This window comes from Equus asinus, chromosome 1 (assembly GCF_041296235.1).
Source record: "Equus asinus isolate D_3611 breed Donkey chromosome 1, EquAss-T2T_v2, whole genome shotgun sequence".
NCBI lineage: Eukaryota > Metazoa > Chordata > Mammalia > Perissodactyla > Equidae > Equus > Equus asinus.
In genome coordinates, this window is record NC_091790.1 from 30,712,502 (window position 1) to 30,735,443 (window position 22,942).

A 22,942-nucleotide genomic window follows, 5' to 3' on the forward strand; every position below is an offset into this window, starting at 1 on the left:
CACTCAGGAGAGCCAGGAAGCTTCCAGGCCACTGGAGGCCCGGGCTCCAGATCTCTCACCACATCCCTTTTGCTACAGTCTGCTGGTCAATGCAAGTCATGAAACCAGCCCACCTTCTAGGACTGGGGAAGTAGACTTCATCTCTTGATGGGAGAAGCTGCACAGAATTTATGGCCACATTTAATCAACCACAAGATTGCAGCAGATCCAAAGTCACCCCAACTTTCTTACTTCCTGAGCAGAAATGGGTGAGTCCAGGAAGTGGTTCTCCTGAGCTGGTGCTCCTCTGAGGAGGAAAACATCCCCAGGCTCCCACCCTGATGGAGAATCCACCTGCTGCTTCTGAGATTGTCCAGCGCCTACATTCTTTGCAGCCAAGGGTCCAGTTGCAGAATTAACAGATCACTCTACCCCAAAAGCTGTTGCTGGAATCTCTGGGTCTCAAATTTGGCTGCATATTGGAATTCTCTGCAGAGTTTTTTAAAACACTGATGTCTGGATCCCATCTCCAGAAATCACAGTTTCACTGGTATAGGATGTGGCCTGGGTATGGGGGATTTTCAAAAGCTCCCCAGGGCCGCTAAGTGGGCAGAGCACTGAAGTTTAAACCTGAAACTGCCTTTTCTCATTCGGCAAGAAAGATTTAACTAACACCTGTTTATTGTACCTACCTGGTCATTTGTGATTTGTAAGTGAAAAGATAGTGTTATACACATATATACACACACACACACACTCACAGAATGTTCTGGTAGATGATAATATAGGAGACAACTTCAAGTGTTTAGGGTTTTGCAACAAAGTGTTTTGCAGAGAGCTGTGCTCTCTTAACTATGAAGAGACACCCTATGGGCAAACAGCCGACTCTCAAGTTCAGAACAAGCTGGTGTAACTTGTGGTCCATTTGATTTCCTTAACCCAGGGCCACTGGAAGTGAGTCACCAACAGGGGAATACCACATTTATTTGAAAAAAAAAATAAAATTAGCCAAGCTTCTGTTTCCTTAGATCTTGGGACTCTAAGTGAGTCAGGCAGTAGACTCCTTCTCTTTCTGTGGCTACCTAGGAAAGGTTCTTGGGATTATTCTGAACACAAAAGTTTGCACAATTCCTTTGGTGTAGCCCCCAACTTTGTATCTGGGAAAATAGCATTGAGCATAGCGATCAGGAGCAGAGATGTGTCCCAATATCTGATAAAAGCAGAAGTACAACTTCTGGGCGTGGGGAAGCTGTCATTTTACTCATTCTTAATAACGAACATTTCTGCACTTCCTACTGGGCTCCTGAGGCTTGTCATGGTGTCAGAATGAACTTCTCCATTGTAATGGCCTGCAGGCTAATTTCAGGGCAAAACAAATGTGTGAAAGACAGCGAAGTGCTAGAATTGTCGAATAACCTAGTGATTATAAAAATGTCATTAGGTAAACCACTCCAATGCCTGGAAAGCAGGAATAAAATGCATTGACTTTTTGCTTTTTCATGACACTTCAACGGTAGTCTTTCCAAGTGTGGTCCCCAACCAGCTACATCAGCATCGACTGGAAACTTGCTAGGAACGCACTTTTTAAAAAATTATTTTATTGAGACCATATTGGTTTATAACATTGTGTAAATTTCAGGTGTATATTGTTATATGTCAGTTTCTGTATAGATTGCATCATGTTCACCACCAATAGTGTAGTTTCCATCCATCACCGTATGTATGTACCCCTTTCACCCTCCCCTCACCTCCTTCCCTTCTGGTAATCATCAATCTGTTCTCCTTATCTACATGTTTGTTTATCTTCCACATATGAGTGAAATCATATGGTATTTGTCTTTCTCTGTCTGACTTACTTTGCTTAACATAATACTCTCAAGGTCCATTCGTGTTGCTGTAAATGGGACACTTTTGTCTTTTGTATGGCTAAGTAGTATTCCATTGTGTATATATACCACTTCTTCTTTACCCATTCATCCCTTGATGGGCACTTGAGTTGCTTCCAAGTCTTGGCTATTGTGAATAGTGCTGCAATGAACATAGGGGTGCATGTATCTTTACGTATTTCTGTTTTCCTATGCTTTGGATAGGAATGCACATTTCAGGCCTCTCCCCAGCCTGGCTGAATCAGAAGCTCAGGGGGTGAGGCCCATAATCTGTGTTTTAATGAGCCCTCTGGAGAAAGCTAATACATGCTCAAGTTTGAGCAGCCCTGTGCTGCAAATTTGAAAAATGGTTGCCCTTTAAGATTCACTGAAGATCTCACAAAGGATCCATCTCAGAGAAATGGCATTTGGACTCAGTTGTGCAGACAACAGGTGTAAAAATTAGGAAAGATACAAGCATTTTTACAAATATTCTTGCGATTCCAGCATTTTGCATAATGTTTTATGACCCAAAGCCAGGAGGGAAAATCTTGTGATTCTTTTTTCTGTGGGAATTCCCCAGGAGTAGTGGGCTACAAACAATACCACAAGGGCCTGGTCCCTTTCATCCACCCAAGAAGGGGACAGCTGAGCAATTATGACTATCAGCTGTGTATAATGATGACAAGACCTTCTTCCACGGCCCCGCGTATGTTTGTTCTCACCCTCTCGGTTCATCTTCATTTCTCTGCCTTTCTCCATGGGAGGCTGTATCAGGCTTACCAGAATCATCCTGGCTTTACCTTGCTCCCTCTGTGCAAAGTCTTTTCACATCAACAATCACACAAGCTTTACACAGTCCCCCAGAATTGGTCCTAGGGTCTAAATCAGAACCGACCGGTGCATCAGAAAAGCTCCCATTATCAAGAGAAGAAAGCACTCAACAGTTCTAGCCTCTAAGGAGTGAGTGGTTGGTAGCTGAACCTGAAATAGAAGGAGAAGATGAGAAGATGAAGCCACACAATGAGCACAGTACAGACCCCCTGGCCCCTTCTCCCCGGGTGGGAGCTGCGTGGATGCTGACCACATTGCCTTGTCTACACCATACCACCCTGAACGCCAAGACCCCTAGGAGCCCGAGCCACCTTCAAAGGCCATTCCCAGGAGATTTTCTCAGCAGACACCAAATAAGGCACAGTATCGGAGAAAGGGACCACACACATTCAAAATGACAAATACTTTTCTTTTTTAAAATTTAAACAGGAAAGTAAAAGCCCTGGATAATTTTTTTCATATGACAAATGAAAGAAGTGCTAAGTAAAAAATAAAAAATTCCAGGGAAACTAGAGTAAATATCTCTTTTAAAGGCTTTTTGAAAGCATGGGGATAACTAAACATTTTTCCATAGTTTCTGCTTTTTTAATTCAAATTTTTTACCACTGCTGTATGTGAAATTTGTAGACTGCTAACAAAGAACCTCGGTTTTCATAATATTCCCTCTTTTTAAAAAAAAGAAATCTGCTGAATTCTGTTGTAATTAACTGATGTTTGCGGTTGCTGACATACCCTTTTTGATATCGTGTTTTCTTTGTACAATTTTTTGGGCCAAAATATCATCAGAAAGAAAGGCATTTTTAGCTCTTAAAGTGATGTATGCAGCTAAGTTGGAGCATTGCCTATGGCACTGAGGTAGTTGTAGCATCAGCAATTTACAGATTCTAATCACCTCATCTCAGGATGTTTTATTTCTAATTCTTCATCTTGATCTCGGTAAGTGGGGAAGGCAGTTTAAAAAGAACATTTTGTTCTGGCCTTTCTTATTTTCAAGCCAGCTTTCTGAAAACACAGGATTCTTCAAATATTATTTTATGCTGGGGCTTTTTTGGATCCCAATACAAAGATAAATTAAATATTGCAAAGATCTGAGAGGAAAATTTAATACAAAGATGTGCATCCACCACAGTAATACAGGCATTTGTGGGTACAGAGAATAGTTCTGCAAGATGCAGTGACACTCTGTAGTATTTTGGGGATGCTGCGGTCCCAGCAAACCTCGGAGATGTCCAGGTAATGCTTGTCCATGTGTTAAAATTTGGCTGGAGGGTAGCCCTTTTCCTGCCAGGAAAATAAAATGACCTTAAAGGACATGGACTGGATTTACTCAAGCCCAGAATCAGTCCCCACCTGCCCTCTGCGAGCCCCAGGGCTGGGAGAGGTCGGAAAATTCTTCCAGCCCTGTCCCACACACCCACAGACTTTCCTCGAAGTTCCTTAGAAGAGAGGCAAGTGAGAGGTTTTCCTGTTATTTCACCAAAACCAGTCACCGTAGAAAAGGAACTTAGCAGACCCGGGTACTTCGTAGATTATGAAATCGCATGCCCACATTTAAAGGTGAAAATTAAGGCCCAGTCTGGCTGGAGGACTTGTTGGAACAGAAGCAAGTTCCCAGCAGAGAGAGTCTCAACCTTGGGCCATGGTTGACTCCCCCGCCCATTGGTCCTTTATTCTAAGCCTTGGTTTCCAGGGCTCCCCAGCCTGCACACAGTAAGGAACATGGCCCTGGGACAGTCAGGGGTCCCAACCCCCAGGCCAGATGGATCTGGAGCATCCAGGATGGGACCATCAGGGATTTCCTCCTCCATGCAGAAGCTGAGGCTTAGGTCTGCGAAGGGCAGGAGATGAAGAGACAGTCAGTCGTGGTTGTGCCCTCCAAGTTCACTGACAAAAGTCACCATTCAGGGCTCCTGACGCTAAGACTTGTCATCTCAAGCCATCTCAGGTGAGGCCACCTTACTTGGGGCAAAACTGGAAAGTCCAAGGGGCTAATTCTAAAGCACTGGTATTAACATAAGGCTGCTGATCACGACTAAGGCAAGGCTTGCCAGCACAGGAGGTCCCCCTCAACATCAACAGCATCTCGCAAGGACAGTCACTATTACGTTGTGACAAAGACAAGAAAGACAGTCAAAAAGACTAAGAAACCCATTGCAATACCAATAAACCTACAGTGAGATTTAAATGTTCTCATTTAATCACACAATTTTAATGTGGAAAATAATTAAAGCCTAGTAAACGCATACTCTGTGCAAAGTACTTTGCAAGATGCTTGTAAAGATAAAAGGCGAAAATAGGCACCTGCTTCTGGAGGCTCAGGGCCAGCTGCCTTTGGAGATCCAGGGTAGGGAGTGTCATTCCATCTGGAAGAGTCTGTGGGACCCTTCTTATAGGAAATCGGACTTAAGGTGGACTCAGAGGGAAGGGAGAGCAGGATTCCAAAAGGCAGATGTTGTGGTGAACAGCATTCCAGGAGGAAGGAACAGCTTGAACAAAGGCCTGGAGATGCAGGGGTACTCTTTAGGGAATGACAATAAACTCTGTGGCTAAAACGTATGCCAAGTGGGAGAAGGGAGAGGAGACATAATCAGAGAAAAGGCTGGATTCCTTTTTAATTTTTTTTATTTGTAACTTGGAGAACTTTCTAGATCTCCAAGATCAATGTATGAATCAATCATTAGATGGCCAGGAACTGGGTTTATGTAGACATTCTCAAGGATATTGTGACCTATTTGGGAAAGCAATCCTCTATGCGGGAAACAGTTGATATCACTCTCATTAAGGAAAGTGGGGTTCTGAGTCACTGGGTGGTCCAAGCGAGAAAAAGGAACAGTGAGCTTAGAATGAAGAGACGGTTCTTGGTTCTTGAGTTGATGTTCCCACAGGCAAGCTAGGTAACACTACATGGTCCATCTGGAAAATATGGGGTGAATGACTTTTAAGTCTTGTTCACAACAGTCAGGAACGAGGTAGGAACTGAGACTTCGTGAAAGGGGTGTCGTGGGGGCAGCCTGGAAGTAGGGGAAGAAACATAAGTCCTCCCAAGGACAATGTGAAAAATGCAGGATCAGTACAGAAACCCCAGTCCCTGTCACAGAGTTTACTGTCTTTAGACACTTGTCACAGTAAAACCAAAGGCAGTTCTTGGGAGAAAAATCAGCGGGGACCAGGAGTTAAGTAAGTCATGTCCTGGCATAAGAAGGATCTTTATGATGCGTTTCTTCAATCTGGCCATCTGTCTTGTCTCTTTCTGCTGGCTAACAAAAGCCATTCAAGTTCTTTTCCACGTTCTGAAAACTCCTGTCATGCAGGGTAAGAACCTGCTTTTCAAAAGAAATTGTAGGAGGCAAGATTATAGAGAGAGTGAAACGAATCATTCCACATTTTTGTTTTTTGTTTTTGATGTGGCGACTTCATACCGTATTTACAATTGTTCCTACTATTGTTCAGAAAACTGCAATCCAACTTACTCTGACATTTTCAGAATCAGTGAGGCAGGACCTGCCCCCTACCAGTCTGTTTCCACGGTGGGAACCACACACGGGACGGGGCAGCACTGATGATGGGAGAACAGCTCCTCAGTTAGCCACCAGGACCAGCTGCTGATGGTGGCTGTCCATCAGTTACAAAACTGACCTTCGAATTAGAGGGTGACTGTTGGAATCTTCCAGAGACACCAAAGAATGGTTATCCCTCTTGGTTCTCCCATCAATGGTGCAGTCTATAAGAAGAGCCAAAAGATATTCCCACTTTAAAAAAAATGCCAAGGCCCTAACCTACTCTTTTCTATTGCTGTATTTACTACTAACTTCCAGTCCCAGATAGGTCAGCATGTCTCTTCATCACTAAACTGGGACGTGAGACATCAGTGGAAGAATTATAAACAAGAGGAAAATGGTAATCTGTCCATGTAACAGTTTCTGCAGGTGACTGAAACTTCAGTGCTATGTATTTTTTAAAGATGATGTAAATTGTATTCTATTTATTATTATTATTTATGAAACTGACAGAAGGGGATTTTGCAGTTTCAAGGCGATGCTCTAAATCTGACTGTCTGCTACATGAGGATCCATCCACAAGGATCCACGTGGACTCATCTGGCATAAATTGATACAGCAAGTCTGGACATCTTGTTTCCATTTATAAATGAATCACTTGAAGGGTTATCCTTGAGAGAACTCATGGAAGCAGCACTGGACCCAGTATCAAAAGAGCAAAGTTTCAAACCCAGCGGAGTGAGCTTGGCCAAGTTAACTGACCCGTGGAGCCCCAGCTGCCTCATTTATAAGACAGGAGAATGACATACTCAGAGGGTTGTTTTAATAATTATGTGAGATGAGGTGTTTGAAATGCCTAGCAGAGTATATGAGGCATGGCAGGTGTTAAATAAGTAAGTCTCACCACTCCTCTCGTTAGCCTTGGAATCTTAGAATGCAGAGCTAAAGATGGATACCAAGAAGCGATATGATGCTTAAAAGAACATTACCTGATGATGATGAAGGCACTGACATCATTTCATTTCAAAAAGAGAAATGTTTTCGTTCGTTTGGGGGCGAGGGAATGGTGTTGGCAGGGGTTGTGTAGAGGAAGCTGAAAGCTCTATCTCCCCAAATAGAATGGGATTTAAGACAGGAAAGTTTCTGGAAGGTGGGCTTCACTTTGGCAGAGCCAGGAGCTTTCTGCTGGATTGGGGAATGGCTTACTTTGGAGTAGCAATGCCCTCAGCACAAGAGGACTTGAAGAACTGTCTTAGACAGACAATTGGGTGGAAGACGCCGCAGGGACAAAAACATCACAAGAGGGATAAGACGTTAAATTAGTTGCTCATTTAAAACCCATTCTGCCCTGAAATTCAATGTCAATGAGTGGCCATGTCTAGTCCCATAATTCGGTCTCAAGAAAAGGAGGAGGAGAAGAAGAGGAAGAAGAAAAAGAAACTAGAAGAGAGGGAATTTTTTGTTCAATATAATTTATAGTATTTGCATTTTAATCATTTTTCCTTTTATTTTTTATTGAAGTAACCTTGGTTTATAACATTATGTAAATTTCAGGTGTCCATCATTATATTTTGATTTCTGTGTAGACTGCATTGTGTTTACCACCCAAAGACTCATCACCATCCATCACCATACACGCGGGCCCTATTACCCCTTTCACCCTCCCCTCTTCCCCTCTGGTAACCACTAATCTAACCTCTGTATCTATGTATTTCTTTGTTGTTGTTGTTATTTTTATCTTCCACATATGAGTGAAATCTTATGGTATTTGGCTTTTTCAGTCTGACATTTCACTTGGCAAGATATCCTCAAGGTCCGTTCACGTTGTCACAAAAATACATAAAGAACTCATACAACTCAGTAACAATAAAACAAACAACCCAACTAAAAAATGGGCAAAGAATCTGAACAGACATTTTTCCAAAGAAGACATACAGATGGCCGACAGGCACATGAAAAGATGTTCAGCATCACTAATTATCAGGGAAATGCTACAGTGAGATCAAAACTATAATAAGATATCACCTCACACCTGTCAGAAGGCTGTAATTAAAAAAACAAGAAATAACAAATGTTGGAGAGGATGTGGAGAAAAGGGAACCCTCATACACTGGTGGTGGGAATGTAAACTGGTGCAGACGCTATGGAAAACAGTATGGAGATTTCTCAAAAAATTAAGAATGGAACTACCAGATGATCCAGCTAGTCCACTTCTGAGTATTTATCCAAAGAACATGAAAACACTAATTCGAAAAGATATTTGTGCTCCTATATTCATTGCAGCATTATTCCAAAAATCCAAGAATTGCGGGGCTGGCCCCGTGGCCAAGTGGTTAAGTTCGCGCGCTCCACTGCAGGCAGCCCAGTGTTTCATCGGTTCGAATCCTGGGCGCGGACATGGCACTGCTCGTCAGACCACGCTGAGGCAGCGTCCCACATGCCACAACTAGAGGAACCCACAACAAAGAATACACAACTATGTACCGGGGGGCTTTGGGGAGAAAAAGGAAAAAATAAAATCTTTAAAAAAAAAATTAAAAAAAAAAAATCCAAGAATTGGAAACAACCTAAGTGCCCATCAGTGGATGAATGGATAAAGAAGATGTGGTATATATATATATATATATATATATATACAATGGAATACTACTCAGCCACAAAAAAGATGAAATCTTGCCATTTGCGACAGCATAGACGGACCTTGAGGGTATTATGCAAAGTGAAGTAAGTCAGAGGGAGAAAGCCAAATACCATGTGATTTCACTCAAATATGCAAGATAAAAAGAAGAGCAACAAACAAACACATAGATAGAGAGATTAGATTGGTGGTTACCAGAGGGGAAGTGGAGAGTGGGGAGGGAGAAAGGGTGACAGGGCACATGTGTACAGTGATGGATTGTAATGAGTCTTTGGATGGTAAACATGGTGTGATCTACACGGAAATCTGAATATAATGATATATACCTGAAACTTAGACAATGTTATAAACCAATGTTACCTCAATAAAAAAACATTTTTTTGAAGTTAAAAAAGAAAAGTGAAAATAGATGTATAACCCCCAATAACAATCAAATCTCACCGAAAAGTTCAAAAAATTTTAGATTTACATATCCAAATGGAAATGGCACTCTTCTTCTATCTGACTAACTTCCTCATTTTCCCCATTGCCATATGTGGATGGCTGAGTTGATAGTGAGGGATATCTGTGTCATTAGAAGAACTGAGAAGAAGTGAAGAAGTGAAGAAGTGAAGTGACCCCCATAAAGAACACAGACTCAGATGGGAGCTGCAGGCACAGAGCTGGCTGTCGTGGAAGACATGGAAAATCACAGTGCAGTGGATTTAAATGAGTGGGAAAGAATCCTTCCTTCACTCTAAGACTTGTCAAAACTGTTAATAAACAATACGCATGTGGAGTGACAGATTGTCAGACAACACACCTTCAAAAGAATTTTCATTGAACACGGCTATGGCTGTGAGGGTGAAAATAATAGGTAAACGACACCCTCCAAGTACATAGAATTTCCTGACATGCAAAGATAGGGTGTAGATCAGCAGTTCTCAAACTTCTTAGTTTGAGGAACCCTTTTGACGTAATTACTAGCAACCTTAAAGAGCTTTAATGTGTGTAAGTTATGTCTCCTGATATGTGCCTCAGGAGAAATTAAAACTGAGAAAATTTTAAAACACAAGAACGCACAAGCCTGCATTTCCATGGTATCAAAACATCCCACATCATGTAGCTTCTGGAAATCCACTGTAGACTCTTGAGAGAAGAGAGTTTAAAAAGGCAAATAGCACCTTAGTATTATTACAAAAGTAGTTTTCACCTCTTGCATCCCCCTGAAAGGGTCTCAAGGACCCCCCAGGCTCTGGAACACACATTGAGAATGGCTAATGTAGACCAAACCTGTGAGTTTATTGTTCTTTTACTTTTTTGTGTGTGAGGAAGATTGGCCCTGAGCTTACTTCTCTTGCCAAGCTTCCTCTCTTTTTTTCTCCCCAAAGCCCCAGTACATAGTTGTATATCCTAGTTGTAGGTCATTCTCATTTTTCTATGTGGGGCACCACCACAGCATGGCTTGATGAGCAGTGTGGTTCCACACCCAGGATCCCAACTGATGAACCCTGGGCCGCCAAAGCAGAGCATGCAAACTTGACCACTTGGCCCCAGGGCCGGCCCCAAACCTATGAGTTTTTGAGTTTCCTCCAGGAACCCCCAACTTGGGCTTGTCAGAAGAGGCAAAATGGATGGGCTGGTGATTTCCCCATCCTTCTCTCACAAAAGAAATACATTTTTTTACATTTTTTTTTTACGTTTTATTTATCAGGATTCTAGCTTCATCTTCCTTTGAATATAGAATTCCATGGCAAAAAAAAATCCCAGTTTTTAAACCACTGGTAGAATATGTTTTGTGAGGTATAATACATAATAGAGAGAAGAAACCCCAAGGATTTGAGAAAATATGGTCTTCATTTTTTAAAAAAAGGGAAATATTTCTATTGAGGACTGACACTTCAGTTGTAAGAACAGTGCAAACATTGTTTCTTAGAAGAACCCAAAAAGTATGTCAAATGGAAAAAAGATCATAAAATACGTATTAGCAAAGAATACCCATTATAGTAATATTTATAAGTAAATGTATTTATCCAGAAATTATTCATTGAATACTACTGTGAGACTGGCACTAGGTTAGCTACAGCATAAATGACCTTTTCAATTAAAAAAAGATCAGTGAGTTCATTTTGGAGGCTTGTAAAGGCAGGAGAAAGACAATGACAGGGTGGTGACATCTACAGATGCCGTGGGGACACTGGATGAAGTCCAGCATGGGGGAAGTTTTGAGGGAGGAAGCCTCCAGCTAGAAGCCTGGAAGCCAGGATCTGTCCTCAGGTCACCCCTGAACACTGAGTTACGGGGCAAGTTTTCACCACTCTGTGCTTCGCTTTCCAGAATCAAGCCTAATCATGACCTCCTTTCAGTATAAAGACAATAGAGCTATCAATATGAAAAAGTCTTAGAATTAAATGCGCTGACAATGAATTAAGTCATGCTGTTTTGAAACTGTTTGTTGAAGAATTACCTACAGACAGAAATATGCACATCAGACTAGCAGCATCCTAATCGAGAGATGGACCATTATAATGCCCCTCTCGGATCCCTCGTAGTACTACCCTCGTGCCCCAGGGAAACTGCTCTTCTGGCTTCTTATAGCACAAATTGCCTTTGCTGTTTTTGCGCTTCGCATGCAAAATATGCTCTTTTGTGTCTGGCTTCTTTCGCTCAACATTATTCTGTGAGATGCAACCTTATTGTTGAATGGAGTCATAGACTGCGCCTCCTCGGCGCTATGCAACCCTTCACTGTGTGAATTCTAGAAGACAGCAGGAGTGGGGAAAAATCCTGGCAAGAGTCACCAGGCAAGCCTTCAGGATTTCTGAAGCCCTCAGGTGAGGAGCTCATGTACCTCTTTGACTAGGGGGAAGGCGGAGGTGCTCGGCTTAGGGGATCCCCAAAGGACCATAGGACTCCCGTGGAACTTGGGATTTACTGGTCCCCCAGCAATGTACAGTCTGTGCTGGTATTGGTAGATACTGGAGCTGATTACAGTCTGATTTACGGCAACTCGGTTAAGTTTCCAGAGAAGCTGGCATATGTTGATGGCAATAGAGACAGTAGGTGAAAGTAAAGCCAGTGTCTCTGTCCTTTGGCATTGGCCGTTTACCACCCCGAGTGTATGTCACAATGTATGTATCCACTCTACTCTTGAGGTATGTGAGTCATTTCGTATCTAGCCTTTTAACCATAGAAAAGACCAGACATTCTCTCTTATCCACAAGGATCCACAGGTGAAATTCACCATTTCCTTTCTACTTTAAATGAGTCTGATCAAAGGAATTTCTCGTTTGTTTTCCTTCCATGTCAGGATTAGAGCTATATGAATTAAGTATTATTAATTTTGACTGCGAGTTTGGGAAAGGAGAAGAGGTTAACACGTTGACAACTGGCTCTCGTGTTTCTCCAAAGGGGCAGCGTGTCTGCGGCTTCTGGGAGGGACAACATGCCGCCCCCAGATGGTCCTAATCAATCTATGGTGACTGAGGAACAGAGTGGTGGGTGGGTGGGTGGGCGGGAGAAGAGACAGCACCCAAACAGGATACCAAAAAAAAAAGGGCGCCTGAAATTACCACTTTAGAAAATAAAATGATGTTTACGTAGAGACTAACACAATTTCTTATTCACACATCCCACCTATGACATTAATCAGAGCCTTCACCTGTGGCCATATGTCATGTTTTCCACTCCTAGTAGTTGACAGATCTTTTACTTTGAAGTGGCAGAAGAAGAAGAAGAAAAAAAAAGAACCAGAGCTGCCCTAAAAGGAATGAGGAAGTGAGAGCTCTCCAGTGTCTGGCTGGCGATGGCTGTGTGACAGCCCGTGATGCTCTTTCCGGTCTCAGTAATATTCTGAATTTCCACCTGCCCGCCCCCTCTGCCTTATAATGCAGAACACGTGAAGTTAAAGCAGTTCGCTCTCCTTCTCTCTGCCAGTGGATTAGTAGGAGCAGAGAGTCATGCTGTTTCTCCCATTTTCCACAGTTCACCGGAGGTAAAAGAACTCTGGCTGGAGGCCCTCCGAGGGTAAGTACCATAAATGAACATGACAAGAAAACAAGGTGCTGACAGGTCTCTGGTCTTTAAGATCATATCCAACAGAAAACAGCTAGATCGTGGAATATGCAACAAATAGTTTAGAGAGACACTGAAGGCAAAAAGCTTTGTCACAACATGAAGCCTGTGCTTTTGGGGTATGAGAATTCTGTAAATGTTATCTTTGTTTTATGTCTGCTGCAAGCAGCGTCCTAGGAATAAGTTTTTTCCTTTTTGAGTTAGATGAGAAAATCCACGCAAACCACTTAGTATAGTACCGGCCACATAGCTCTCCAAAAACCTGTTAGTTGTTATTGTAATTGTTATTTGGATGATCTCTTGATGAGAATGTAATAAATGAATAACAAAGTTTGGCATGGTGACGATATCAGGTTTAAATAATTTAGAAATAAGTGTGTTCAGCTGCTGTTCTTAACAGCGTGACAGCTGGTGACATCTAACTGACTTTAAATGAAAACCTTTCTACCTAATAAGTCCAAACTTTGTGTTTTGCCAAAGTGGCGATGAAATTGGCCAACTCGTTGTATGTGTCCCTCTTAACTCTTTCCCGTGTGACTTCTCGTAGACAGAGCCGAGGCCACACGGGAGCGAAATTCATCACTGGACAGTCAGCCCAATCGCTCATGAAGCTGATAAGCAGCTGCAATGTGGTAAGTGTCCTTCTTACATTTATTAATTCAAATTTTCTAGAGTCAAGAGTCAAAAGATGTTTACCTAATTTGACTTTTTTCTCTTTTAGTCAAAAACACTAAATGCCAATAATATGGAGACATTAATTGAATGTCAATCAGAGGTAAGAAAGCAATTTTTAAAACTGCACTGGGAGAAGAGGGGAACTTTCTGTTTTACTTGAATGTTGTTTGGATTGGTTAATCATCAGAGTAGAAACTTAACATCATTAATGCAGTAAATTAAACACATTAATGGGGTTCTTATATGATGACAATCTAGACTTTAAAGTTGATTCCAGAAGCTAGAAAAAAAATCAGTGGACTCTATTAAGTAATTTTAATACAAATAAAATGTTGCATGTGTATTTTGTGGGGAAAGACTGGGTAAGTTTCTTCAGTCACTATTTTTAACTAAAATAAATATATTTTTAGGGTGATATCAAGGAACATCCTCTGTTGGTATCATGTGAGAGTGAAGAGAGTATTTGCCAGCTAATTGGTGAGTTTTGAAAGCATACTGGTCTTTTATGTAAGTGCTAACAACAAATGATCTCGGTTTGCAAAACCACAGTTCTTTTCTCTACTAGGAATTTTTTTTTATATCTTTCTTCTAAAGACCGCAGAACATTAACACTTAAATGACAGGCTTGCTCCAGCTCACTTGAGCATCAGAGTGCTCTGATGGAAAAGATCCTCTCCGTAGCCGACATCTCAGCTCTCCAAGGGCTTTCAGTGGGGTTAACTGATCTTCCGGCCATTTATATTTTGACAAGCAGAGCATGCATACATATGAAAAATACACAGTAGCCTTTCCATTTTCTTCCTTAATGGAGAATAAATCTAAGAGCCCATCGTTACTAATCTCAAATCCCAAAGAACCCCACCATTGACTCTTAATTTTTTTCATGATGCATTTCCTTATAACATAACCCTGATTCAGTTCTCCTGAACAATATATGAGGACAAGCCACTGCTCTCGCCATCCTCTTCCACTTGTCGGTATACAATGTATAGAAACATACGCCAATGCCTTCAGAAAACAGAGCTTTTATGATTAGAGAAAAAAGAAGGAAGGAAAGAGAGAGAAAGAAGGAAATGTGTGAGATGCAATACCCTTTGCACATGTCTGCAGGATTTTGCAAGGATCGAATATCTTGGCAAAGTTTTGCTGATAATTCCCAATTGCCGGGTCTCGGGGCAAGCCTTCCTGCAGCGATTTGTGCCTGCCCTGCCTTAAAGCAGCCACCGGGATCCCCTGAGGGTGACGGCAGACAGACTGAAGGATGTAGCTCCCTCTAGTGGCTGATGGGCGCCAGCGTGGCTGCAAGGGTTTAATGGCCAGCCCAGATAAGAGCCTTCAAAATGATCTTAGCAAGTCACTTCCTCTCCTCATAAGTTTCGTTTTCTTCACTAGTCAAAGGAGGAAACTAAAATAATCTACTTCACATCAGAAATGCCCACCATAGTTATTAAGGTCAATATGTTAAGGTGGTTGTTTATGACCTACACAGTTAGATTTTGCTAATTTTCTGTAGCAAACAGCTGGGGAAGGGGAAAAACAGGAAAGGTGGAGCCTTTGAGGAACCTTGGTGTTGATGTATAGAGACTGGTTGCCCTGGTAACAATGTGGTTGTTTTCGGATTGATTCTTCTAGATTAGGATCCACGCCCTTTGCTTTCTCAGTTTTTCAAAATTATTTCCCCTACATGGCACACCATCGATGACATTACATGGCTGACAATATCCATCATCTTCTATGGATCTTTGTTTATTAATATTTTAATCTAATTTTTCTCTTTGCCTTGTTTTCTTGGCTGTAGAAATTAAGAAGACAAAGAAGGTGCTGTCCTGGCCCTTTCTCATGAAAAGATTTTCTCCATCATCAGATTTTTCTGGGGCTTCAGAGCCAGAATTGAAAGTGTCGCTGTTTGATCAGCCCTTGTCAATTATCTGCGGTGATGATGACACACTCCCGAGACCCATTCAGGTAGGTGTGCATTTCCTCGTAAACCTACTTTGGTTTTCTGCCAAAGGTGAAAAATCCTTGGGAAATTTAAATGTCGTTCTCATGCTAAACTTGTTGGGGTCGATCTTTCATTTTCTTCCACTTTTAGAAATGGTGTTTCCACACATGAGTACAGTCAGGAGAACACCTGGCCGCTTCCGGTCTAGAAATTAGTTGTATTTGCCAATGAGCTCAGATCGATGGTCCCTCCTCCATCCTTCTGACTTCATGGAATCAAGAATGCTGAAAACGTGTAGCTTCTGAAAAATCAACAGACAGAGATGTGGTATAGAGTATATGATCAGAAATCCAATGTTTATATGGAATGACTTGAAAGGAGGGAGACCTGAAATAATTTTAGAATGTGCAGAATCAGAGCTTTCACAATTTACTTCCTTTTGGAAAAATGGCCCAGTTGAGGGAGGCAGTTGATAGCAACTGGACTGAAAGGAAAAACTGTCATCAATAGTCTCTTGTTCAGTCCATCTTAGTGTCACAAAGAGCTAACTTTTATGGAGAGGATATTTTCTGATAGGTGAATTTAGCTACTGTTCATGTGCACAATTTTAATTCTCCTTCTCCCACCTAGACGTAGATTTTCTTATGTTGGTAGTAGCAAAGTGTGTCTTCAAGCCAAGGGTAACCATTTTCTATTCCTATACCTCCTTCCTATTATAGGATATTCTCACTATCCTGTGCGTAAAAGGTCCTTCCACGGAAGGGATATTCAGGAAAGGAGCCAACGAGAAGGCCCGCAAAGAGCTAAAGGAAGAGCTCAACTCAGGAGGCGTGGTGGATCTGCAAAGTCTCCCTGTGAACCTGCTGGCGGCGGTCTTTAAGGTGAGTTCATGGCGTTGGTGCCAAAGAACCTGCCCAGAGGCTCTGGCACGTTAACTCTCAGGAAGTAAGAAATGGGCTCCTCTCCCTACAAATCAAAGTAAACTGATCTTGGAGTTTTATGGGGTTTTGTTGAGCCTTTTATTTACTTATATAAGCATCTCTGTTTCTAAGAACTTTGACTGTCCTGTGGCCAAGTCAGTACCTCTAAACTGGGTGGCCCCTCTGATGATAGCCTTACTGTGCCTGTTGTTAGGAAGTTGCTGAGAGAGATTTCCCCAAACTAATAAAAGGCAGGGAGGAAGGGGGCACAGCCTGTGTTAGGATAAGCATAGGGTCCTTGAGATGGAACAAATAAGGTGAGGACGAAGACGCCAGCACATGATATAATACAAAGAGGCCAAATCGTCCCCCTTTCATCCTCCAGGACTTCCTCCGGAGTATCCCCCTGAAGCTCCTTTCCTGTGACCTGTTTGAGGAGTGGATGGGCGCCCTGGAGAAGCTGAATGAGGAGGACAGGATTGAGGCCCTGAAACAGTAAGTCACCAGAATCATTCCCAGAGGTCAGGCTGTCATGGGCTCCATCTTTTTGTTCTTTATATAACTATTTCACAAAAATTGTAAATGTTTAGGAAATCAGAGTGGAATTGCTCATCCACTCTCAGAATAAAAATCAGGAGGGACCCCGGAAATTTTTTAAAAGTAGTTTTAGCCAAATGAGAGGAAGCACTTCTTCAAAAGGTAGAAAATGAACTTCAATACTCACAAATCTCAAGATGTGGGGGAGCCTAAAAATAGAAGTAGTTCAAGAAGGTGTGAGGCCAATTCGTAGATGAAAACCAGTTAACCAGCCAAGCGTAGGAATTTGGGTTTTTCCTTAACCTACATAGATTGGTGTTGTGCGAGACCGCAATCCTCCGGTAAAACATCCCCTAAAGCATAGTAGAGCAATGTGGAAGTGATTGTTCTGTTCATAAAATTCCATAGCTTATTTTGTAGTCTTATAATTAACCCAAATGAAAACTATATAAAAACAAATCCCGTGACAAAGAAAATAATTACATTTGTAAATGGAAGTGTGACCTGTTAGTGACTACAGGATCTTAAACGCCTAACTTTAAAATGTCAGCACTTTTGCCAAATCCTGTGAAAGTCTGCCTACATATTATGATTGGCCCACATGGCTACATATTTTCAGTGAAAAATTTATTGAATTGAAGACATTGGAGACTGTTCCAAATTCCAAATTGAAAATGCTACATTTATCACAATAAGTTTCTACTTAAAGATATAAAGCACTTTCATAACAATAACTTCTTATGAGAAAGGAAAATGATCCCTACATTAGAGTCACCATTTCATTTTTTGAAAAAGTGCAGCTTTATAAATCTAGTTTATTATTGTTAGTACCAATGTTGCTGTTTAAATGCTGTCTTGGTCATCTTTATGAACATGCTCTTATAAACTGATTTATTCTCCATAATAGTTTCTCGGAATCGGATAAAAATGTGTCATCTTCGTTTGATGATCGAAGTTCAAAAAAAGGCAAATGCTTATATTTCAAAAAAAAACAGTCTTGCAGTATTAGAAACAGAAAGACATGCTACATGGCTAAATGATTACTCGACAAAATGATTGTCAAAATGTATTAAACTATGGAGTCTATTTCAGGAGTTAAGGCTTCATAATTTAAGATCTATGTAGATAACAAAGGGCTGTGTTATTGGTGTCCTAATTACAAAGGCGGGTTTCTGAGGTCTTCAGGATCTCGTGGTTAACCAGTTTCATTCCCTGTTAGTTGCCGCTGGAAGTGTCTGAATGAACATTTCACCATATTACTTGTGAAATGCATCTTCCTCATTTTAAAGGAAGTCTGGGTTAGACAGAAACTTTCAACTTGCTACACTGAAGCTAGAGAGACCATGAGCCGCTTCCTCTGATACTAGCTCCCCTGAACTTTATTCCAGGGTTGCCGAAAAGCTGCCCCAGCCCAATCTCCTGCTACTGAAGCACCTGGTGTCCGTGCTCTATCTGATCAGCAAGAACGCGGAGGTCACCAAGATGGACGCTAGCAATCTAGCCATCTGCGTGGGACCCAACATGCTGAGCCGAGAGAATGACCAAAACCTGTCATTGGAAGCCCAGAAAGACTTGAACAATAAGGTTTGTTCCGGTCTATTTCTGAGAAACCCCCAATTTATGATCTCACCATCTGTTTGCAAAAGCCGAGCAATGAAATGCCTCTGAATTTCTCTGACTGACTCAAGACCACGGTGAAAATCTGAAATGCAGAATGCTTTAGTCATCGTTCTGCTCCCTTAGATGTGTGCATTTGATGACACTGAATAAACCCAGGGCCGTGTCCTCCGTCATCCTACCAGACAGGCAATAAGTGCTACAGATTTTTACGTCACTGTCTCCCAGGACCGAAAAGCCCTTTCGTTTTTTTTTTTTTTTTCCTTTTGTGCATCACACTCTGTCAGTCCAACTATCAATTTGGGCAACTCCTTACTTAAATGAAAAATTTAGTCACTTTAAAGTAAAAGATTTTTTTTAATTCTCAAATTAAAAGTACACGTCTCAAAAATAACTTTAACGTAGATGATTGCTACCAATGTTCTAGATGGTCTTTCCAGAGACATAAAGATCTCTTATGCTCATTTTGGCACCTCCCTGACAGCTGACCCCCACCAGGTCCCCATTCTTTCCCCACTCCCTTTAAAAATAAATGAATAAGGATATCTTTAAGCTGACAACCTGCTAATTTTTCCTCACAGGTTAAGACGTTGGTGGAATTCCTCATCGATAACTGCCTTGAAATATTTGGGGAGAACATTCCGGTGCATTCCAGCATTGCTTCCGATGACTCCCTGGAACACACCGACAGTTCAGGTACAGAATGTAACTGCTGATTGACTATGATTTGTGGGGAAAAGTTCATGCCAGTCTGCCAGTCCATGCCAGTAACGAAAAATATCTCTGGTATTTGAAGCAGAAATTACCTTCACAAATCACCAAATCAGAGTAGACTCAAGTCCGTAGGGAAGTCTTTAAACATGAAACCCTTGCTCTTGAATTTTCCTGCAATATCTCCTCTGGCTTACGCTCTCATCGAGCTTCAGCCTGGAACTTTCCAGTTCCTGTTTTAAATCACGAAGAACTGCCAATTTTATTTACTAAGTAAATAACCAGAGGGTTGAGGTGAGAAATTTTTATTTCCACATAATGAAATGTGGGTCCGTTAAAATGGAAAACTTCCATAACAGACCTACCAAAGGGTCAATTTTTAAATTGAAGATCAATAAATTTTCAGTGAGATGCTCTTTTCTCTCTTTTCTCTCTCTCTCTCATTTCCTTTTCCTGTTTCTCTTCTCCACCTCCAAATAATAGATTTGGAAAGAAACAAAATTTTAATGTGGCAAATTCCTTTCATATCAAGCCCCAAAGTAGCTTCACCAATTACCTAGGGCCATTCTTGATATCAGTAGGGTGAACTGTCCTGAAGTTTATTTCCAGAAGTAATTGAACAAAAAATCAACTGTCCCTTCACTTCCCCCAGACATGTCGACCCTGCAGAATGACTCAGCCTATGACAGCAACGATCCTGATGTGGAATCCAGCAGTGCCATCGACTCTCCAAGCAGGCGGCCCCAGGTGCCCTCGGAGACGGCCGCTAGCTTGGAGCCCAGAGGCCCCGAGCGCACTTGGGAGTTAAGCCGGGAGCCCATCGTCAGTACTGTAGCCAGGCTGAAAAGCTCCCTGAGTCAACTCGACAGGCGGTACTCAGAACCCAACATGCCCTCCTCACAAGAATGCCTTGAGAGCCGGAAAACAACCCAAAAACTAACGCGAAGTGAGGATGACTTCACCATGGCCCGCAACAGCTCTCATTTTGAAAGTGAGGAAGCTGAGGACCCATTTCCAGAGGAGGTGTTTCCTGCAGTTGAAAGCAAAACCCAGAGGCCACAGGACCTGAAGGTGAAGTACTGGACTCAGGGTTCGGGGTTACCATCGGGGCTGGTGCCCAAAGCTTTCTCCAGTGGCTCTCTGGATGCTTCCTCTGACAGCTCCCCCATGGCATCTCCTTCCAGTCCTCAAAGAAGTTTCTTCACCAGACATCAGTCTTTCACAAAGACTGAGAAAAGCAAGCCCAACAGAGAAATTAAAAAGCATTCTATGTCATTTTCCTTTGCCTCTCACAAAAAAGTACTGAGCAAAACCTCCAGCTTTGGGTCTGGGAAACCCAAAGGGTTTCCCAGAGACCAAGCAAGGAAAGATTTGAAGAAAGAGAGCCAGCTTGCTGGCCGAATCGTCCAGGAAGACTTGTCTGAAATCCACGGCCAAACTAATCTAGACATTAGCTCAAGATGCTACGCTCTCTCGGTGGAGAATGTGTTCCAACTCGTTGATCAGAGATGCCCTGGAAGTCCGCCATCTTACGAAGAGTCCATTCGGTGCCAGGCATTGGAACTCGCGGCCTACGGGAGCCAAACAGTTGGCAGCGTGAGGGCCAAAATGCTCAGCCAGGACAGTGGACTCTCAGCCCTTCTGCCTTTTCGCCATGGAGGGGATTCCAGAAATATATGCCATCGAGAGCCACTTGATGGACACGGGACTGAGAGCTGGAAACAAAGAAGGACTGTCTGTGCTTCTGTGGAAACAATAGGGCAAGTGACTGTCCCAAGGAGGCCTGAGCTGCCCCGGCTGAGAACCGTGTCCGAGTCGAAACAGAAGACGAAATGGGACTACCTGGTGCGGCGATGTAGTCAGCCGATCTTTGAGGCCGACCAGCTCCAATTTGCTAGAGAATCCTACATTTAGGAAAGCGGGCTGGACACCATGACACAGCTGGCAGTGTCTCTGTAAATGCACGACTGTAGAGAGAACTGCTTTTAGACTCTGTTTTCAAGAAAAGTCGAGAATAAGCTCCTTTAGAAAAGTTGTGTAGGGCCCAGTTCAGAGAGCAGAGTCCCAGGGGCCACTCAGGTGGTGTCTGTGTGTACTTGAGTCTGGGTGACAGGCAGCAGATGTATAAAATATTTTCTAGACAGGGCGTCCGGTGCAAAGATGTCCACAGAAATATGTGTATATATTTGTTTGTGAACTTGCTGTCAGCTACATTGCTGTTCTCTTCCTCCTGGGGTGCTTTTCTATTGAATAGTGTTTAAAAATAATTGTTGCCTTTTTTAATGTTGCCTTAAATGTCATGACAATTTTCCCATTTTCTGGAAACTCTATGGAAGGGAAAATGTTAAAACCGCTGTTAGAAGTTTACTCGAATTAGCAGCTTTGTGATAACTGATGGCCACAGTAAAAAGACAAAGGTGGCAAGGCATAGAGTTCCGTGTTTGCAGTTATCAATGGCGTTGCAGACTCCAGTAAAAGAAAAGTATGGAAAATACTTCGATATGTCCTTTTAATCATTGAATTTTAAATTTGGGTAGATTAGTGAAAATGCATCGTGTCATTATTAACTGATTTATAGCACTTTGAGATTTTTTGTTGTTCAGTGATGTCTTCTCCGATAGTGTGGAGGAAATTACTTTGTGTGTGTTGGAGGTCACGTGTAAAACTTCAACGTAATTTCACTACAATAAATTGCCTTCCTTATTTCAAAGTGAAAATGTTCATTCTTTGCTGACAGGTTGCCTCTTCTCCCTCAGTTCACAGAAACCCACCAAGAAAACCATTCACATGTTGGTCATTCAACCAACGGTGACTGAATATACGTTCGTTATTCTAGATTAATGGGCAGGCTGGGGATCTTGTGTTTAGGAAAAAGAGACGATCCCTATTCTCTAGAAGTTTGCAAAACCATAAAGTAGAACCTGCTTTAAGCTGTTTTTTCAGCAAACAGTCACTCAGAGGCCAGAAAATGTGGTATGCAAATAAAAAGTGACATAGCAAATATAATATTTCTTGTTTTTAGTAAATTAAATTTTTCAGTACTTTTACAAATCTTATTTTTATGATGCTCAGTTTGCTTGATTATTAGCAAACCTCATGGTAAAATATTTGTCATATGTTGAAACTTTAACGTTCAATGATTAAGGTATTTATCCAGTATCTTGGAGATACTGGACTTTTATTTTCCTTATTTTATCAACCTCTTTCATAAACCACTGAGCATGTTTTCGATTTGCTAAAGAAATATTTTTGCTGGCTAGCTACCAGATGGTGGAGAGCTATTCTTTTCAGAGGTGATTTATTAATAATGTGATACAAAGTTAAAAATGTTGTAACCCAGATTGCTCAAAGCAGCATGTTCAGACCTGATAATATCATTAAAAACACTTTATTGAGCACAGCAATAATGTATAAATTTCAAGGGGCAGATACTCCTCTCCTGACTGCCAACTTAAGAAAAGCAATCTTTTTCCAGAATTGGACACTAATAGTTATAGCTACAAATTTTAGCATCTAACACACGCCAAGCACTATGCTAAGTATTTCAGGATTGAACAAAAAATCCTCTATCAAGTTTTTAGCAACTTGTTCTTGAGAATCAGAGAATTTTCTCAATAGATGACTAAGACCATAAGTTAGGAAGACTCAAATCTATTCCACTTTACTACTGACCC

At 41.8% G+C, this 22,942-nt stretch overlaps 1 protein-coding gene across 1 annotated transcript; it reads left to right on the top strand.

Annotated features, from left to right (window-relative positions):
- The first annotated feature begins 12,582 nt into the window (after positions 1-12,582).
- On the top strand, positions 12,583-21,981 carry TAGAP (T cell activation RhoGTPase activating protein). The gene is made up of 10 exons (XM_014858343.3): positions 12,583-12,818; positions 13,414-13,498; positions 13,588-13,641; positions 13,952-14,018; positions 15,340-15,506; positions 16,203-16,364; positions 16,789-16,898; positions 18,329-18,524; positions 19,139-19,253; positions 19,921-21,981. Exons 2-10 carry the CDS (start codon positions 13,472-13,474, stop codon positions 21,180-21,182), a joined length of 2,160 nt encoding a protein of 719 aa, XP_014713829.2. The 5' UTR covers positions 12,583-12,818; positions 13,414-13,471; the 3' UTR covers positions 21,183-21,981.
- The last annotated feature ends 961 nt before the right edge of the window (positions 21,982-22,942 follow it).

Bases quoted from the DNA above. Each gene is read 5' to 3' on its own strand.
- TAGAP (XM_014858343.3), top strand. From the start codon at position 13,472: ATGAAGCTGATAAGCAGCTGCAATGTG. The intron at 16,365-16,788 runs GTGAGTTCATGG...TTCATCCTCCAG, and splicing joins TGCTGGCGGCGGTCTTTAAG to GACTTCCTCCGGAGTATCCC. The intron at 18,525-19,138 runs GTTTGTTCCGGT...TTTTCCTCACAG, and splicing joins AGAAAGACTTGAACAATAAG to GTTAAGACGTTGGTGGAATT.